We start from the raw sequence: 16088 nt of genomic DNA, 5'->3' as shown, positions 1-16088 counted from the left end.
CTACTCTCTCTGCCCCCCTCCCTGCAGTACCCTCCTCCTCTAATCCCACCCAGAGGAGAAGTGAATGCTGCAGATGCTTTCGACATCGGCTCCTTTGACGAGGAGGACACCAAGGGCATCAAGGTAAAACCTCAGTGTGTTCATGTGTTTTTTTTTTTTTAATTATTCTTAATTCCCAGCTGAAGTGATGCCAATCTGTTGAGGAACCAAATCTGTGAATCAGATTTATGGTTTGGACTCACATGTGCAGTTGAAGGCTTATAAAGTCACTTCTGTGTGCAGGATGTCATTAACAGCTTCTTCAAACAGTAAGACCTCCACATTAGAACAAAGACTTCAGTTTAATCAATATATTTCTGATTTACACACATAACGTGTCATTCAAACACATAATCCACCTGGTTTCTTTATGCTCTTCTCGTCACATGGAGTCGAAGCTTTTTCCAAACTTTTCATTTTATGTAACCTAAAATATGTCACAGCAAATTTTAACCCATTCAAATATTTAATATAAAAGGTATACTTTAGTTTTTAAATCTTCCACAGTCTTTTGTTTTCCTAAAAATATACCTGCTGTTTGGCTTCTAACAAACCGATTATTTCCCCTCAAAAATGGCTCCTAATCTGGCCTAATCTGTCTCTGGAAATAAAAATGTATGCAAGGATCATTGCATGTTTTCTGTTACCTGTGCCAGTTTTAAACCATGCTGTCTAGATCTGCACTGTTCTTGTTGTAGAAGCTGGAAGTTGTTCCCAACACCAGCTTTTATCTCATCATCAGTAAAATTGGCTGAGTTCTATTTGTTTTTGTGTTTGCCGAGGTCGTCTCGTCTCATCGGTTTGAATGACGTTAAAATACATCCATCGATTCTTGAAAATTTAGGTAAAATCATTCTAGTGGTTTGTGAGAAATTTATCTTAACAGACCGACGGCACATAGGAGGAAAACTATAATCACCTGCCTTCAGAACTACGTTTTATTAAATAAAGAAAGAAATTCGCTGGTGTTTAGTCATTGCTCGAACTGATAATCACTCCAATTTTTCCATCAGCTGACTCATCAGACCGCCAATAACATATTTACGCTTTGTTTAAAAGCAAATCTAATTCAAACAGAAGAATCTAAGTGGGATCCCAGAGTCAGAGAGCTGATACAGTTGTGGTCAAAAGTTTACATACACTTGTAAAGAAACATAATATTATGGCTGTCTTGAGTTTTCAATAAGTTCTACAACTCTTATTTTTCTGTGATAGAGTGATCGGAACACATACATGTTTGTCACAAAAAACAGTCATAAAATTTGGTTCTTTCATAAATTTATTATGGGTCTGCTGAAAATGTCACCAAATCTGCTGGGTCAAAAATATACATACAGCAACAAAATTTGTCAATTTTGGTGATGTAGCGAGTTGTGTCAATCAAATTAGCTTCATGTCATGGCCTCTTCACTTCTTGTAAGTGATTCTGATTGACTACAGCTGTTGACTTCTCATGAGCCCATTTAAATAGGGCTCATTTGACCCAGTGATTAGATTCAGCTACAAAAGCTACAATGGGAAAGTCAAAGGAACTCAGTGTGGATCTGAAAAAGCGAATTATTGACTTGAACAAGTCAGGGAAGTCACTTGGAGCCATTTCAAAGCAGCTACAGGTCCCAAGAGCAACTGTGCAGACAATTATACGCAAGTATAAAGTGCATGGAACAGTTGTGTCACTGCCACGATCAGGAAGAAAACGCAAGCTATCACATGCTGCCGAGAGGAGATTGGTCAGGATGGTCAAGAGTCAACCAAGAATCACCAAGAAGCAGGTCTGCAAGGATTTGGAAGCTGATGGAACACAGGTGTCAGTCTCCACAGTCAAGCGTGTTTTACATCGCCATGGACTGAGAGGCTGCCGTGCAAGAAAGAAGCCCTTGCTCCAGAAAAGGCACCTTAAGACTCGGCTGAAGTTTGCTGCTGATCACATGGACAAAGATAAAACCTTCTGGAGGAAAGTTCTCTGGTCAGACGAAACAAAAATTGAGCTGTTTGGCCACAACACCCAGCAATATGTTTGGAGGAGAAAAGGTGAGGCCTTTAATCCCAGGAACACCTTACCTACTTGTCAAGCATGGTGGTGGTAGTATTATGCTCTGGGGATGTTTTGCTGCCAGTGGAACTGGTTCTTTGCAGAAAGTAAATGGGATAATGAAGAAGGAGGATTACCTCCAAATTCTGCAGGAAAACTTAAAACCATCAGCCCGAAGGTTGGGTCTTGGGCGCAGTTGGGTGTTCCAACAAGACAATGACCCAAAACACACATCAAAAGTGGTAAAGGAATGGCTAAACCAGGCTAGAATTAAGGTTTTAGAATGGCCTTCCCAAAGTCCTGACTTAAACCCCATTGAGAACATGTGGACAGTGCTAAAGAAACAGGTTCATGCAAGAAAACCATCACATTTAGCTGAACTGCACCAATTCTGTCAAGAAGAGTGGTCAAACATTCGACCTGAAGCTTGCCAGGAGCTTGTGGATGGCTACCAAAAGCGCCTAGTTGCCGTGAAAATGGCCAAGGGACATGTAACCAAATACTAATATATAATGTTGCTGTATGTATATTTTTGACCCAGCAGATTTGGTGACATTTTCAGCAGACCCATAATAAATTTATGAAAGAACCAAATTTTATGACTGTTTTTTGTGACAAACATGTATGTGTTCCGATCACTCTATCACAGAAAAATAAGAGTTGTAGAACTTATTGAAAACTCAAGACAGCCATAACATTATGTTTTTTTACAAGTGTATGTAAACTTTTGACCACAACTGTACATCAGACAAATTGACTCCTAAAAGCCCACTCTTGTTTTGATGGAAACCAAAGAGCAAACCACAGGCAGCAGATGATGCTCATAAAAAATTACCTCCCATTATCTTAAACAATAACTCCCAACACACACACACACACACACATACACACACACCTGAAGCCACAGCTGGCCCCTGACGACACAGTGTTGTGGCCTTTAGCGATATTTCCTGAACAGTTTTCCTCGTACTCACAGATCTCGCAGCAGCTCTTCAATATGTTTTTGTTGACTGACATTCTTTTCCTGTTCAGTGGCAGTCTCGTTTCAGATCAAAAGTTAAAAAGTGGACGAGGGAAAATAATTTTTTGTGGTTGAAACATTCCCAAAGACACGGATCTCATCATTATAATGACAATAGCTGCGTTTCCATTGCAAATGTGCGCAAAACTTTGTAGATATTCTGTTAATGTAAAAAAAAAACACAGTTTCACAACTGCGGTGTTTCCATTTAGTAAGAAATGCTATTAAAGTCACGCGTGAATATGTTTTTTCTCACGATAAGTCATTACAAGCATGGCGACAATGAATGTGAACACATAGCATGTTTCTACCACAACACTAGCGCTCATCATCAGAGGAGACATCGGCGTCTTTTATCGAGGCTTTCCAGCGACAAGTCCCTTATACTTGGGCACGGCTACGTATGCTGTGTTTTTGGGAAAATGTTGTCGGTGAGTTTAATACTTTCTTTTACAACTTCGTGATTTCACTACTACTTCTACTTCCTGTTATCATCTTCATCGTCGTGTTTTCTCCAGTAGAAACAGCCGGTTCTTGATCACGTGACTCCCGTGATGCGAAAAAAGTGTTTCCATTGCAGTTTTGCGGAATACACCAATTTCAATGCGGCCGCAAAACCACCTCATTCTAGCGCAAAAACATTTTGTCGAAAAATGTAATTTTTTTCGAAATCGATGTGTTTCCATTGAGCAAATTTATTTTCGAAATTCTAATTTGCGCATTTTCATGGTCAATGGAAACGCAGCTAGTGACAAATAGATGATATCTGGTGATCTGGTTTTTAAAGATGATGATGATGATGATGATGATGATTACAGCCACTTCAGCTTGATGCATCACATATGTTTGTTGATGTAATTGGACATGTTTCTGAGAACACTCCTCACTGCAGATCTCTGTGTTTTAGACTTGAGGCTGTTTATGAACTCATACCCATTTATCAAGACAGGCCAGGTTAGATACAATGAGGTCAACTTAATCTCCTTAGTGTGGCTACAAGCTTAACCTCATCAGGTCATCTTAGTGCCCATGATGATGTTCAAACATGAGACATTTACTACTCGTGTCCTCCCTTTCAGCTGCTGGACAGCGACCAGGAGCTGTACAAGAACTTCCCTCTGGTCATATCGGAGCGCTGGCAGCAGGAAGTGGCTGAGACGGTCTACGAGGCGGTCAACTCGGACACAGACAAGATCGAGGCTCGCAAGAGGGCCAAGAACAAGCAGCTCGGCCACGAGGAGGGTAATGGAACCGGCCGAATGACGTGTCTGTACACTGCGAGACACTGTCAGAGTTGCTAACCATGTGTGTGTGTGTGTGTATGTGTGTGTGTGTGTGTGTGTGTGGGTATAGACTACGCCTTGGGGAAGGACTGCATAATGCACGGCTACATGCTGAAGTTGGGGAACCCGTTCCTCACCCAGTGGCAGCGCCGCTACTTCTATCTGTTCCCTAACCGAGTGGAGTGGAGGGGGGAGGGCGAGTCACGGGTGAGTCAGCCTCGCAGGACACTCCATGTTCACACTGATGTGAGTCAGCTTGTCTGTCCTGGAGCAAAAGGCTGTTGTGTCAGTGTGTGAACAGTGTCTGTCTGTCTGTCTGTCTGTCCTGACTCACTACTGAAGGAGAAGTGGCTAAAAGCCTTTAAAATGCAGAAAGACGGGGTGAGTGTTGCCTCCAGCTCTCCGCTGTCCACAGCGGGTTTAGAGATGCCACCCCACCCCTCGCTTTGCACACAGTAGTGCTCTTGTATTTGCAGCCTTGTTTGTATTTGCAGCTTCTTGCAAACCTCAACCTCGAGTGCACAAAAACACACAACAGGTTCCACCAATTTATTTACCTCAAACCAAAACAAAGTGTATGGATTACCTGACCATCATCAATCAGTCTGGTGACTTCTGTAAAATGTGAATGTCTACATTAACCACAGGACTTCTGAGACATCCTTCAAACAGGCAGGACCAAAGTAGAGATGTTTGGCTTTAATTCAAAAGTTCAGGTCAAGTTCAAAAATACCTTATTGATCCCAGAGGGAAATTAGGTAATGTCTGTGTCCTAATTCAGGCACTGGGTCCTTCGAAGGGTCTATAGCCTTCTGCTTTATTCCCACCCATATCCCAGCACACAGCGGGTAAAATAAGTATTGAACACGTCACCATTTTTCTCAGTAAATATATTACTAGAGGTGCTAATGACATGAAATTTTCACCAGATGTTGGTAACAACCCAAGTGATCCATACATACAAAGAAATCAAACCTAAATGTCCAGAAATGAAGTTATTTGTAATAATGTGGAATGGCACAGGAAAAAAGTATTGAACACATGAAGAAAGGGAGGTGTAAAAAGGCATGGAAAGCCAAGACACCAGCTGAACTCTCTCAGTAATTTGAAAGCAAGCCTGCCCCTTGTCAGTGCAAGTTAATATCAGCTGGTTCAGTCCCAAATGATGGCCAGGTATCACACAAGAACCATCTGATGATGGGTAAAAGTAAAGAGCTCTCTCAAGACCTTCACAACCTTATTGTTGCAAAGCATAATGATGGCATCGGTTACAGAAGAATGTCTAAACTTCTGAAGGTTCCAGTGAGCACTGTTGGGGCCATAATTCAGAAGTGGAAAGAACATTATTTCACCATAAACCGACCACGACCAGGTGCTCCTCACAAGATTTCTGACAGAGGAGTGAAAAGAATTAACCACCATGGCCTGTATGCACGCTCACCACGCAAGACTCCACTGCTGAAGAAACAGCATGTTGAAGCTCCTTTAAAGTTTGATGCACAACATTTAAACAAGCCTGTGTAATACTGGGAGAATATAGTCTGGTCAGATGAGACCAACATTGAACTGTTTGGATGCCAGAATACACATCATGTTTGGAGGTCAAATGGCACTGCACATCAGCCCAAATACACCATACCAACAGTGAAGTTTGGAGGTGGGAACWTCATGGTGTGGGGCTGTTTTTCAGCATATGGTACTGGCAAACTTCAAATAATTGAAGGAAGGATGARTGGAAAAATGTACAGAGACATTCTTGATAAAAATCTGCTTCCATCTACCAGGATGATGAAGATGAAACGTGGCTGGACATTTCAGCAAGACAATGAGCCCAAACACAAAGCCAAGGAAACTCTCTGTTGGTTTCAGAGAAAGAAACTAAAGCTGCTGGAATGGCCCAGCCTATCACCTGACCTGAATCCAACAGAAAATCAATGGAAAGAATTAAAGATCAGAGTTCATAGAAGAGGTCCACGAAACCTTCAAGATTTGAAGACTGTTTGTGTGGAAGAATGGGCCAAAATCACACCTGAGCAATGCGTGCCACTAGTTTCTCCATACAGGAGGCATCTTGAAGCTGTCATTGACAACAAAGGCTTTTGTACAAAGTATTTGATAAATTTCAGTAAGTGTGTTCAATACTTTTTCCCTGTGCCATTCCACATTATTACAAATAACTTCATTTCTGGACATTTATGGTTTGATTTCTTTGTATGTATGGATCACTTGGGTTGTTACCAACATCTGGCGAAAATTTCATGTCATTAGCACCTCTAGTAATATATTTACTGAGAAAATTGTTGACGTGTTCAATACTTATTTTACCCACTGTATGTCCTGTCACCTAGCCACCATGATAATGCTAAACAGAAGCAAAAATAGGTCAAAATTGTAAAATTTTATTGTATTATTATTGTTATTATTAATGTTATAAAATAACAATTAGCTTAAAGGCAACATTTAAAGGACTTTATCAGCTCGTCTGATTTATGATATTTTAAAACATGTTTATGAAAATGACAAAAGCAACACAACTTACAATTTTTATACCGCCAGATTTTTTATTTAAAACAGTACTCCTTTCTCTCGCTTCGCCCACCATTACAAGCAGAATAAATTCTCCAGTCTGCCTGTAATGCATCATGGGATAGGATGGGCCGAGAAGGATCTATCGGACCCTTACCTCAAATCAGGGAAAAAGGAAGCGTTTGTGGATCGCATCAGAGGAGTCTTCGAATTTAGCCACCCTCCAGCGCAGCACTAAGCGGCCGACAAATTTGGCGTTCGGAGGACCCAGCCCCTGAATTTCATCACAGCCAATGTTTAAAAACATGGTTGGAGAAATCATGTCAAATTATAACAAACAGCTCAGCTGTCAGCACGGTGGTGGAGGGCGGATGGTTTGGGCTCCTTACAGTCACTTAGTGGACCGTGAACTCCTGAATAGACCAAAGGTTTCTAGAATCTGACAGCTGACGTTTGGACCAAACTGAGTCCAACAGAACAATGATCCCAAACAGAGGCTGATGTACAACAGAACGGGTCAAAAAGAACAGAATTAAGGTGCTGCAATGATCCAGTCAGAGTTCAGACTCAGGGCTGCCACGATTAGCCAACTAGTTGCGATTATGTCAACTATTAAAATCGTCAACGACTAATTTAATAGTCGATGTGTCGTTTTTTTTCTAACTTTGTATATTTTTTTATAGTCGAATAATCACCAATTATTATCGTTTGTGGCAGCCCTAATTACCTCTACTGCCCTAATTACCTCTACTGTGCTTGTGTGTCAAGGACAGAAAGGCAGATGCTGCAGTGGAAGGTGCCGCAGCAGTTTGGAGAGAAAAACAATGTTAGGGGGAAAAAAATGACGCATCAACTATTAAATTATCAATGTTTTTAATAGTCGACAGTTATCATGACTAGTCGACTGATCATGGCAGCCCTATTCAGAACCTGACCTTGATTGAAATGTTGTTTTGAGACCTGAGCAGAAACAAATGTCTGCAAACAAAAATGTAAATAAAAGTGGGCTTAAATTCCATCAGAAGTCCTACTGAAAACCACCACATTAGCTGCGTTTCTATTGACCGTGAAAATGCGCAAATTAGAATTACGAAAATAAATTTGCTCAAAGGAAACACGTCAATTTCGAAGAAACTTCATTTTTTCGACAAAATGTTTTTGAGCTAGGATGAGGTGGTTTTTTCGACCGTATCGAAATTGGTTTATTTCACAAAACTGCAATGGAAACACTTTATTTGCATCATGGGAGTCACGTGATCAAGAACCGGCTGTTTCTACTGGTGAAAAAAAAAGACGAAGAAGACAGCAGGAAGTAGAAGTAGTAGTAAAATCACCGAAGTTGTAAAAGAAAGTAGTAAACTCACCCACTACAATTTTCCAAAAACACCGCATACGTAGCCGCTCCCAAGTAAAAGGGGCTTGTCGCTGGAAAGCCTCGATAAAAGATGCTGACATCTCCTCTGATGATGAGCGCTAGTGTCGCGGTAGCAACATGCAATGTGTTTACATCCATCGCCGCCATGTTTGTAATGACTTATCGTGAGAACAAACGTATTCACGCGTGAATTTAATAGCATTTCTCACTTAACGGAAACACCGCAATTGTGAAACTGTTTTTTCGACATTAACAGAATGTCGACAAAGTTTTGCGCACATTTGCAATGGAAACGCAGCTCATGACTGGTCAGGAAGCATTGTCACTGGATGAGTCGTGGCAGCAACTGCTTCCAAACCGTTCTTTTCTACAGCTTTTAGCCAAGTCTGTATTCCATGAAGAATTGATTAATGTGAGACGGGTCGCGCTACACTCAGTTAAATAATGACTTAAATACTGCCAGATTAGCTTCTACAAGCTGCTAGAATCTGGACCGATGTGGTGGAATCTATTGGGTGTTTTTGTTCACTTAATTAGATTAAATTTCAATCATTTTAGAAGCTGGTAAAGACCACATTGTTAAATTGTGTGTAGCTAAATCATATTTAGTAAATATTTTTGTAATTATATGTAGAATTTAAACAGGATGGGCTTCCTTCCTGGCTGTAACAAAAAATATCCTCGCCAGAACTTGATTAGTCCCCAATATTTAGTTTGTTGTTTTTCACAAAATGCAACTTCATCAGTGGGTAAACAAAACAGTGGCTTTATAAATTTTGTTCCAAACAATTTATTTACATCTTTATTCCTGTTGATGTTGCATTGAGTTCATTTTAATAAAAAGTGAGATAAAACATATCCTTTATTATATTTACCTTTGATGTCCAAATGAGCCTGAAAACCAGTAACCCCAGACTGGTGAGCAATTAGCATAGATGCTAAAATGCTTTAGAAAACGTTGGCCTCATAGCCAGAGTTGTAAAGTAACTAAGTACAAATACTTTGTTACTGTACTTAAGTAGAAATTTTGTTTATCTGTACTTTCTACTCCTTACATTTTTTAAAAAAAGGTAAGAAGTAGAAAGTTGTAACTTCTATTTCATTTTGGCTTTTTATTGTTAAAAAATACTACCCTGAAAAATTGTGGCTCCTGGATAGAGTGAATTTAATTATGGTTGTATGAGAAGTATAAATATATACCATTCTGATACTGTAGCAAGTTTGTACAGAATCCATCAAAGCTGCGCACCTTTAGAAAAATATTTTTTGAAGAGGTCACCTCCCAGTAACTGCTCATTTTTACTCAGTACTTTTACTTTTAATACTTAAGTACATTTTATGTCAGAAATTTACTTTACATAATTAAGTACAAAATAAATCAGATACTTTAAGACTTTTGCTCAAGTAATAATCTTAGAGGAGACTTTAACTTCAACTAAAGTATTTTTATGATAAGATACTTGTACTTTTACTCAAGTATCACTTTCAGGTACTTTATACAACACTGCTCGTAGCATATATGCTTAAGTCATTTGTGACCAAATATGTCTTAGGCAATTATGCCATGAGGCTAACGAAAAGCTAAAATGTGACCCATCACATCGAAATGAGCATTAAGTCTAAAAGTTGTGGAGAAATAGGCAGATTGCAAAAATTACATTTTGTCAAAATATAACAAATAAATGTGTTATCAATGTATCATTTCATTGAGCTGTCTGAAATATCCAAAAAAAAATTTTTTGAAGCACTTTTTTTGAGCAGTAGCAACCAAAAACCAGATTTTGAGGAAAAAACGCCTTAAAATATTGAGATTTTCCCTGTGAGCTAGCAAAGCTTTTGTTTCATTCCAGCTGGAAAATCTCAGTATTCAAATACTGTTTGAGGTTTCTTTCTTTCAAATGATGAAAAAAATTCTCATTAAAATTACTTAAAATTAGGATTTAGACCAAATACTTGTGTATTATTGTAACCAACAAGACAAATAAAATTATATCTCTGGATTTACTAATGACATCCGATTGATCTAAATATAAAATTAGCGTTTAAAGCCAGGAATCAGAAAATATGATTAGGTCATTTTGACCTAATTTGACCTAATCCTCATTTCGATGGGATGGGTAACAAATGATTAGCATTATGTTTGTCACAAACCAGTGTAAACTAAAGCTGGTTATGTTAGTGAAGGAAATTTTGTAACTGATTAGTTAAATGCAGTTTTTATTTTATACTTTCTGATCATTTCAGCCTTTAAGGTTAAAGCAGACAAGTTGGTATGTGTGTTATCATGTGTTCTGTGATTTAATTTAAACAAAAATGAGATACGTTCTGATGTGTGACGTAAAAGGTAACACCTCCAGGATGTAACCAGGAAGAGATGAACATTATAAGGTCAATTCATTGTTATAGTAGAAAGAAGTTGTCAGTGTGTTACAGAGTCTCTGCTCAGAGCAGGGCAGCTGTGTTTTGTTTTGGTTCAGCCCAAGGTCTTACACTGAGGCCTGCTGAGAGCTGTACTGTGAACCTGATTGGAGTCAGAAGATTGAAAATAAAGTTTGTTAAAGAAGAAATCCAGCAGATTCCTGTTTATTTGGACATACCATTTTGAACAACGCATATTTTTCCTACATAAGATTAACATGACCTATTACAGATTCATTCTTCAAGGATCAGAAAGAATCAATGAAACAAATGGTTACACTGCAAAGAATCTACGGTAGCCCTACTGGGACAAATGGGTCTGTTTTCTCTAGTTGCAGGATTAGGCAAGTCAACTTTTAAAGGGATCCATGATTAGTTGTAACATTAGACTTTATTTGATAAACATATATTTTAACTGTAAAATAAAAACTGTAAAAATACTGTAGGATGTTTAGTTTTTATCATTTTTGAACTAAAAGTTTAAAAATATATTACACGGGTGGAGCCATTTTATTTACATGCAAAGCATTCTGGGTAAATGATGACGTGGATAGGTCCTCGGTGTGAGCGAGCTATATCCACCCTGAAGGTTAATCTTGGACAATATCTGATGATCGACTCTTTTAAATGAAACCAGAGAGCGTTGACAGAGAGGAGAAGGTAGAAATGACTCAGCCTGGAACTGAAAATATGGATGGAGGACAACAGAGCTGCTTCATGGAAGAAGAACCTCAGCTTAGCCTGTTAGCTTTAGTATTAGCCCCGACGCTATCACCATATATATGTATTAGCTCAGCGCTACACATTCTCCTCTCGTCACTGAGGTCCTCCATCCACATGACAGAGAGGGGAACACAAAAATGACTCAGTCTGTAACTGAAAATATAGATGAAGGACCTCAGTTTAGCTTGTTTGTTTGTCGCGCTATCACCGAGCTAATACATATAAGACAATATGGCGCTAGCACAAAGGCTAACAGTCTAAGCTGAGGTTCTTCTTCCATGAAGCAGCTCTGTTGTCCTCCATCCATATTTTCAGTTCCAGGCTGAGTCATTTCTACCTTCTGCTCTCTGTCAACACGCTCTCTGGTTTCATTTAAAAGAGTCGATCATCAGATATTGTCCAAGATTAACCTTCAGGGTGGATGTAGCTCGCTAGCAGCCTCACACCGAGGACCTATCTACGTCATCATTTACCCAGAATGCTTTGTGTGTAAATAAAATGGCCCCATCCATGTTAAAATATATTTTTAAAAATTATAAAAACTGATAATCCTACAGTATTTTAACGGTTTTTATTTTACAGTTAAAAATAAATGTTTATCAAAAAAATTCTAATGTTACAAATAAACATGGATCCCTTTAAAGTTTTGACTGAGTTTGTAGTTTAGTTTTTGTTTACTCCTGCTAACACATAAACACAAGGTTTTAGTTTTACATCTGCACAGTTTTGGTGCTGCTCTGAGTCCAGTTTTCCTCATTCAGCTCCCCTACGGTCAGGGAATTAAGAACCGGTTCAACGTTGGACACTTGACTCCGCCCTCTAAACCCAAACATGAATATTTCCTTCTGCGTTTCCTCGTTTGTGATTGGTCCGTTCTGTTTACAGCAAAACCTGCTGACCATGGAGCAGATCGTGTCGGTGGAGGAGACGCAGATTAAAGACAAGAAGTGCATCCTGCTGCGCATCAAAGGAGGGAAGCAGTTTGTTCTGCAGTGTGAGGTAGGACCTCCACCTGTCGCTGCTGGCTGACGTTAGGACAGAGAGAGAGACCGTGTGTTTGTTTTCTCCCCGTGTCCGCAGAGCGACCCGGAGTTCGTGCAGTGGAAGAAGGAGCTGAACGAGGCGTTCACAGAAGCTCAGAAGTTGCTGCGCCGCGCCCCCAAGGTGATCGGGAAGAGCCGAGCCGGTGTGGTGGAGCTGTCCAAACCTCCCCTCACACACCGCAACAGTAATGGCCTGTAAATACATGTACACACATGTGTATATATAAATATATACAAACACACACATCCCTTAGCACACACACTGCACACCACCTCATCACTGTAAGACATCGGGACACAAGTGCTCAAGTCCCGCCCCCTCCACACACACACACACACACACAAACACACACATTCAACGACCAATCTATTGGGTTATTTATCTTTTCATTAACGGGACTCTGCCACAGAGAGGCTGGAGGGTTCAGGTCCTGAAGACCCTCCACATGGATGTGATGAAGGGTTTCATCCCGTCACGTAGCCCCTCCCTACTCTCATGGAGTCGTGTCTCCTGGACCCCTGAAGCACAGCGACTCGTCCACAGGAGAGCTCCACTCCTCTGTGTGCTGATGGTGGGGGGAGGGGCTACTACGGAGAATGTAAACACAAAACAACAAGAATAAAAACGTGCTGCAGATGTGGATCCTCTCCTCCCTCCTTCCTCCCTTTCCTCACTTACTTGAGTGTGCAAAGTGCCAACGTGAATATTTGACTTGAGGACCTGCCCTCCCCTCTCCCTGGACCCTCAGAGGGGGTGGGGGGTCCGGGAAACGGGGACCGACCACAGACTCTTCCGATTGACTCCCACGCAGCCTGTTACTATGGAGACTGAGATTCCATTGGCTGTCAAACAGCAGCTGGTTGCTATGGGAACTGGGACGACCAGTGTACCTGGGGATCAGTGACTCTGGACTAAGGTGTGTGTGTGTGAAGGGGGGGGGGGGGTGTATATAAACAAACCTCTCTGAGCGTCTTCAGTGTTTTAGTCGTGTGTTTTCATGGTTCTGGATGTTCTGGACCACCTGTGGAGGCTGGGAGGAGGGGCCGGGGGTGTCGACAGGCAGGTGTCAGAGCTGTGCTCAGATGACCGGCGTGTTCTCTCACACACACACACACACACACACACACACACACACACACACATCCCAGCAGGTTCACACTCAGCCAGTGTTGGTGGACGGAGAGCAGAGACGATGTTAGATGAGGAATATTTGCAGCTTCAGGTGCAGCGAACACAAATGTGTCCTGGAAACACTTTTCCATCCTCCATGTTTGGACTTTTAGTTTTAACAGAACCCTGTACAGCATCCAGGTAGGAATGAACCGCTGCTCGTTCTGTTTGTTTTTTTATGGGAAAAGTGTCACGGTTTTTTTTTCCAAATGCAGCATTATTGTTCTGGCAGAGAACCTTTGAGCAAAACTAATGCATGTTGTAGTGTCTCAGTGCCTGAGCTGAGGGTGCAGAGCCTGGTGGTCCTGAGGGTTCAGGAGCTGACAGAACAACCTGAGCTGCTTTAGGTTCAGACCCTGGGACGTTCCAGGAGGCAGCAGTGATGAAAGGAGGTGGTGTTGGTTCAAAATAACCAAACAGGGTGTTGTTTTTTAAAAAAAAAATTTATAAAAAGCTCCTGTATTTATCCAGTGCAGAGAATAAATGAATCTGCCACATCCTGGTGTGTGTTTAACAAAATAAGACCTGCTTGTTCCTGCACCACACCTGCAGCCTCACTTCATCACTTCTGTTTGCACTGACACAGATCTGTGTTTAGATCATTTTGTTCAAGTCTTTTCTGTCTCGAACCTCTGCTGCCCAGATGGACCACTCTGACAACAGGAACACTTTTATTTCCTAAACAGGAACAGAAAAAAATTAATTTGTAATGTGAATCTTACTATTTTGGACCCATGAAATTCTTTTTTTTTATTTGTTGACAGAAGGAAGCAGACTTACTGTAGTTTACCTCCTGTTATTCTGGCTCAGATGAGGTGAAAAGCTTTTCATTTCGCAGAGTTTACGTGTTTTGTTTGGACCTCGTCACTCCCCTGCAGAACAGGAAGTCAGCAGTGTTAACGGCACGGAGCAGCAGGAGGACTTGTTGTAATTCAGGGCTTTTATTTTTCATGCAGTACCGTGTCCTCGTCTGTGACGTCAACGCATTTCTGGAGCTGTGATGTTGGACCCTGAGTAGGAAAAAGGGCCACCAGGAGCATCATGAGGGTTTTTTTTTATTATTTTTATTAAATGTTTAGCCTTTACCAGTCAGGGGGAGATTTTACTGTCTTATAGAGAAATGTTGCCACCTCTTATGGTGTCTTTTATTTTTGTAAACCAAAATGGTTTTTATTGTTTTTGCTCAAATTTATGTTGCACTTTTTTTTTTTTTTAGCAGCCCAGTATGATGTAAACCAGTTGTTAAATGTGCCAAATAATTATGTGAGAAAACCAACAGGAAGTTGGAACTTGTGGACACAGCTGCATCCAAAACCATGTCGAGTTCCACACAGTGAGTTTGTGAAACAAACTGCGACCAAACCCACCCCCCCCCGCCCCCTCGCGGGTGGGAAGCACAGACACACACAGAGCAGCTCAAGGCGTGCGCAGTGTGAGTATGCCTCATCAATGCCTCCTGTGGTCATCAAGTGGACTTTTTTAATTTTAATTTTTTTTATTGTTGCACATAGATTTTATGCTCAGACACGCTCGACACAATTTAAAAAAAAGTGGCATATAGGGAAAAAAATGAAAGTATATATAAATATATGTGTATATGAAATGAGAAAAATGCTTTAGGTTTATTTAAAAGATTTATTGTAGAAAACAACGAGGGGCGGTGGGGAGTCTTGATGTGAGTCTAATTGTTTGTGGTGAAGACTTCAGCTGGACTCTTGCACATAAAGACTTGGAGGAGTTCTTGGACCTGCAGGAGCCAGACGGTCATGTCTGCTGGAGTATCGCACTCTTTGCTCTTTCATATTTATTGTGTGGCGAGTTGGAGCTTCCAGCCAACAGCTCGTCGTAGAGCATCCTCCACCGTCAGATACTCTCCTCTTTGTTTTCAGACGCCACAAACACAGATACTACTGCTTTTGGGTTATTGAAATTATGGTCATGATATTACTGATATATGATGGATATTATTCAGTGATTATTAAAAAGATTATTTTGTTTCAATGATTTTGTTTTTGTTTTGAGACGGGTAGGATGTTGCGTGTTGGACTGCTTGTAAAAACAGTTCATGAATAAAAAATTTTTTTCCGTGTTGCTTTCTGTCACGTCTCATTTGTTTTTGTCATCGTCCTGACTGAATATAGAAATGTTAATTATTTTTGCTGATGTTACGAAGGAAAGGTTTAAACCAACATAGTATATATAAACAGTCTAAATCAGGGTTATTCAACTAAACTGCTCCAGGGGCCACAGTTACTGCAGGTCAACAGCTCAGGGGCCGAACATTCAGCTATTAAAGTTATTATGTAAATAAACTAAGTATTACAAAGATCTGTTACCTTTGAATTTGTTTATTTTGCTGTATTTAATAATGAATACAACATACAGAACCCTATAAAAGTAGTGATAATTACACATTATCAAAAACAACACATTATTCCTCCTATTATTAGACACAAA

At 40.4% G+C, this 16088-nt stretch overlaps 1 protein-coding gene across 1 annotated transcript in view; it reads left to right on the top strand.

Annotated features, from left to right (window-relative positions):
- The window catches only part of grk3 (G protein-coupled receptor kinase 3), a gene marked incomplete in the record, with an annotated part of 126858 nt that extends 111138 nt beyond the window's left edge, over window positions 1–15720 (top strand). The window contains 5 exon segments of the mRNA XM_014020574.1: window positions 28–123; window positions 4172–4334; window positions 4446–4582; window positions 12303–12416; window positions 12498–15720. Coding sequence (XP_013876028.1) covers window positions 28–123; window positions 4172–4334; window positions 4446–4582; window positions 12303–12416; window positions 12498–12659 — 672 coding nt within the window.
- Between the last annotated feature and the right edge of the window lie 368 nt (window positions 15721–16088).

The sequence above is a fragment of the Austrofundulus limnaeus genome, unplaced genomic scaffold (assembly GCF_001266775.1).
Source record: "Austrofundulus limnaeus strain Quisiro unplaced genomic scaffold, Austrofundulus_limnaeus-1.0 Scaffold258, whole genome shotgun sequence".
Classification (NCBI taxonomy): domain Eukaryota; kingdom Metazoa; phylum Chordata; class Actinopteri; order Cyprinodontiformes; family Rivulidae; genus Austrofundulus; species Austrofundulus limnaeus.
This window is presented reverse-complemented; position numbering and strand designations above follow the sequence as displayed.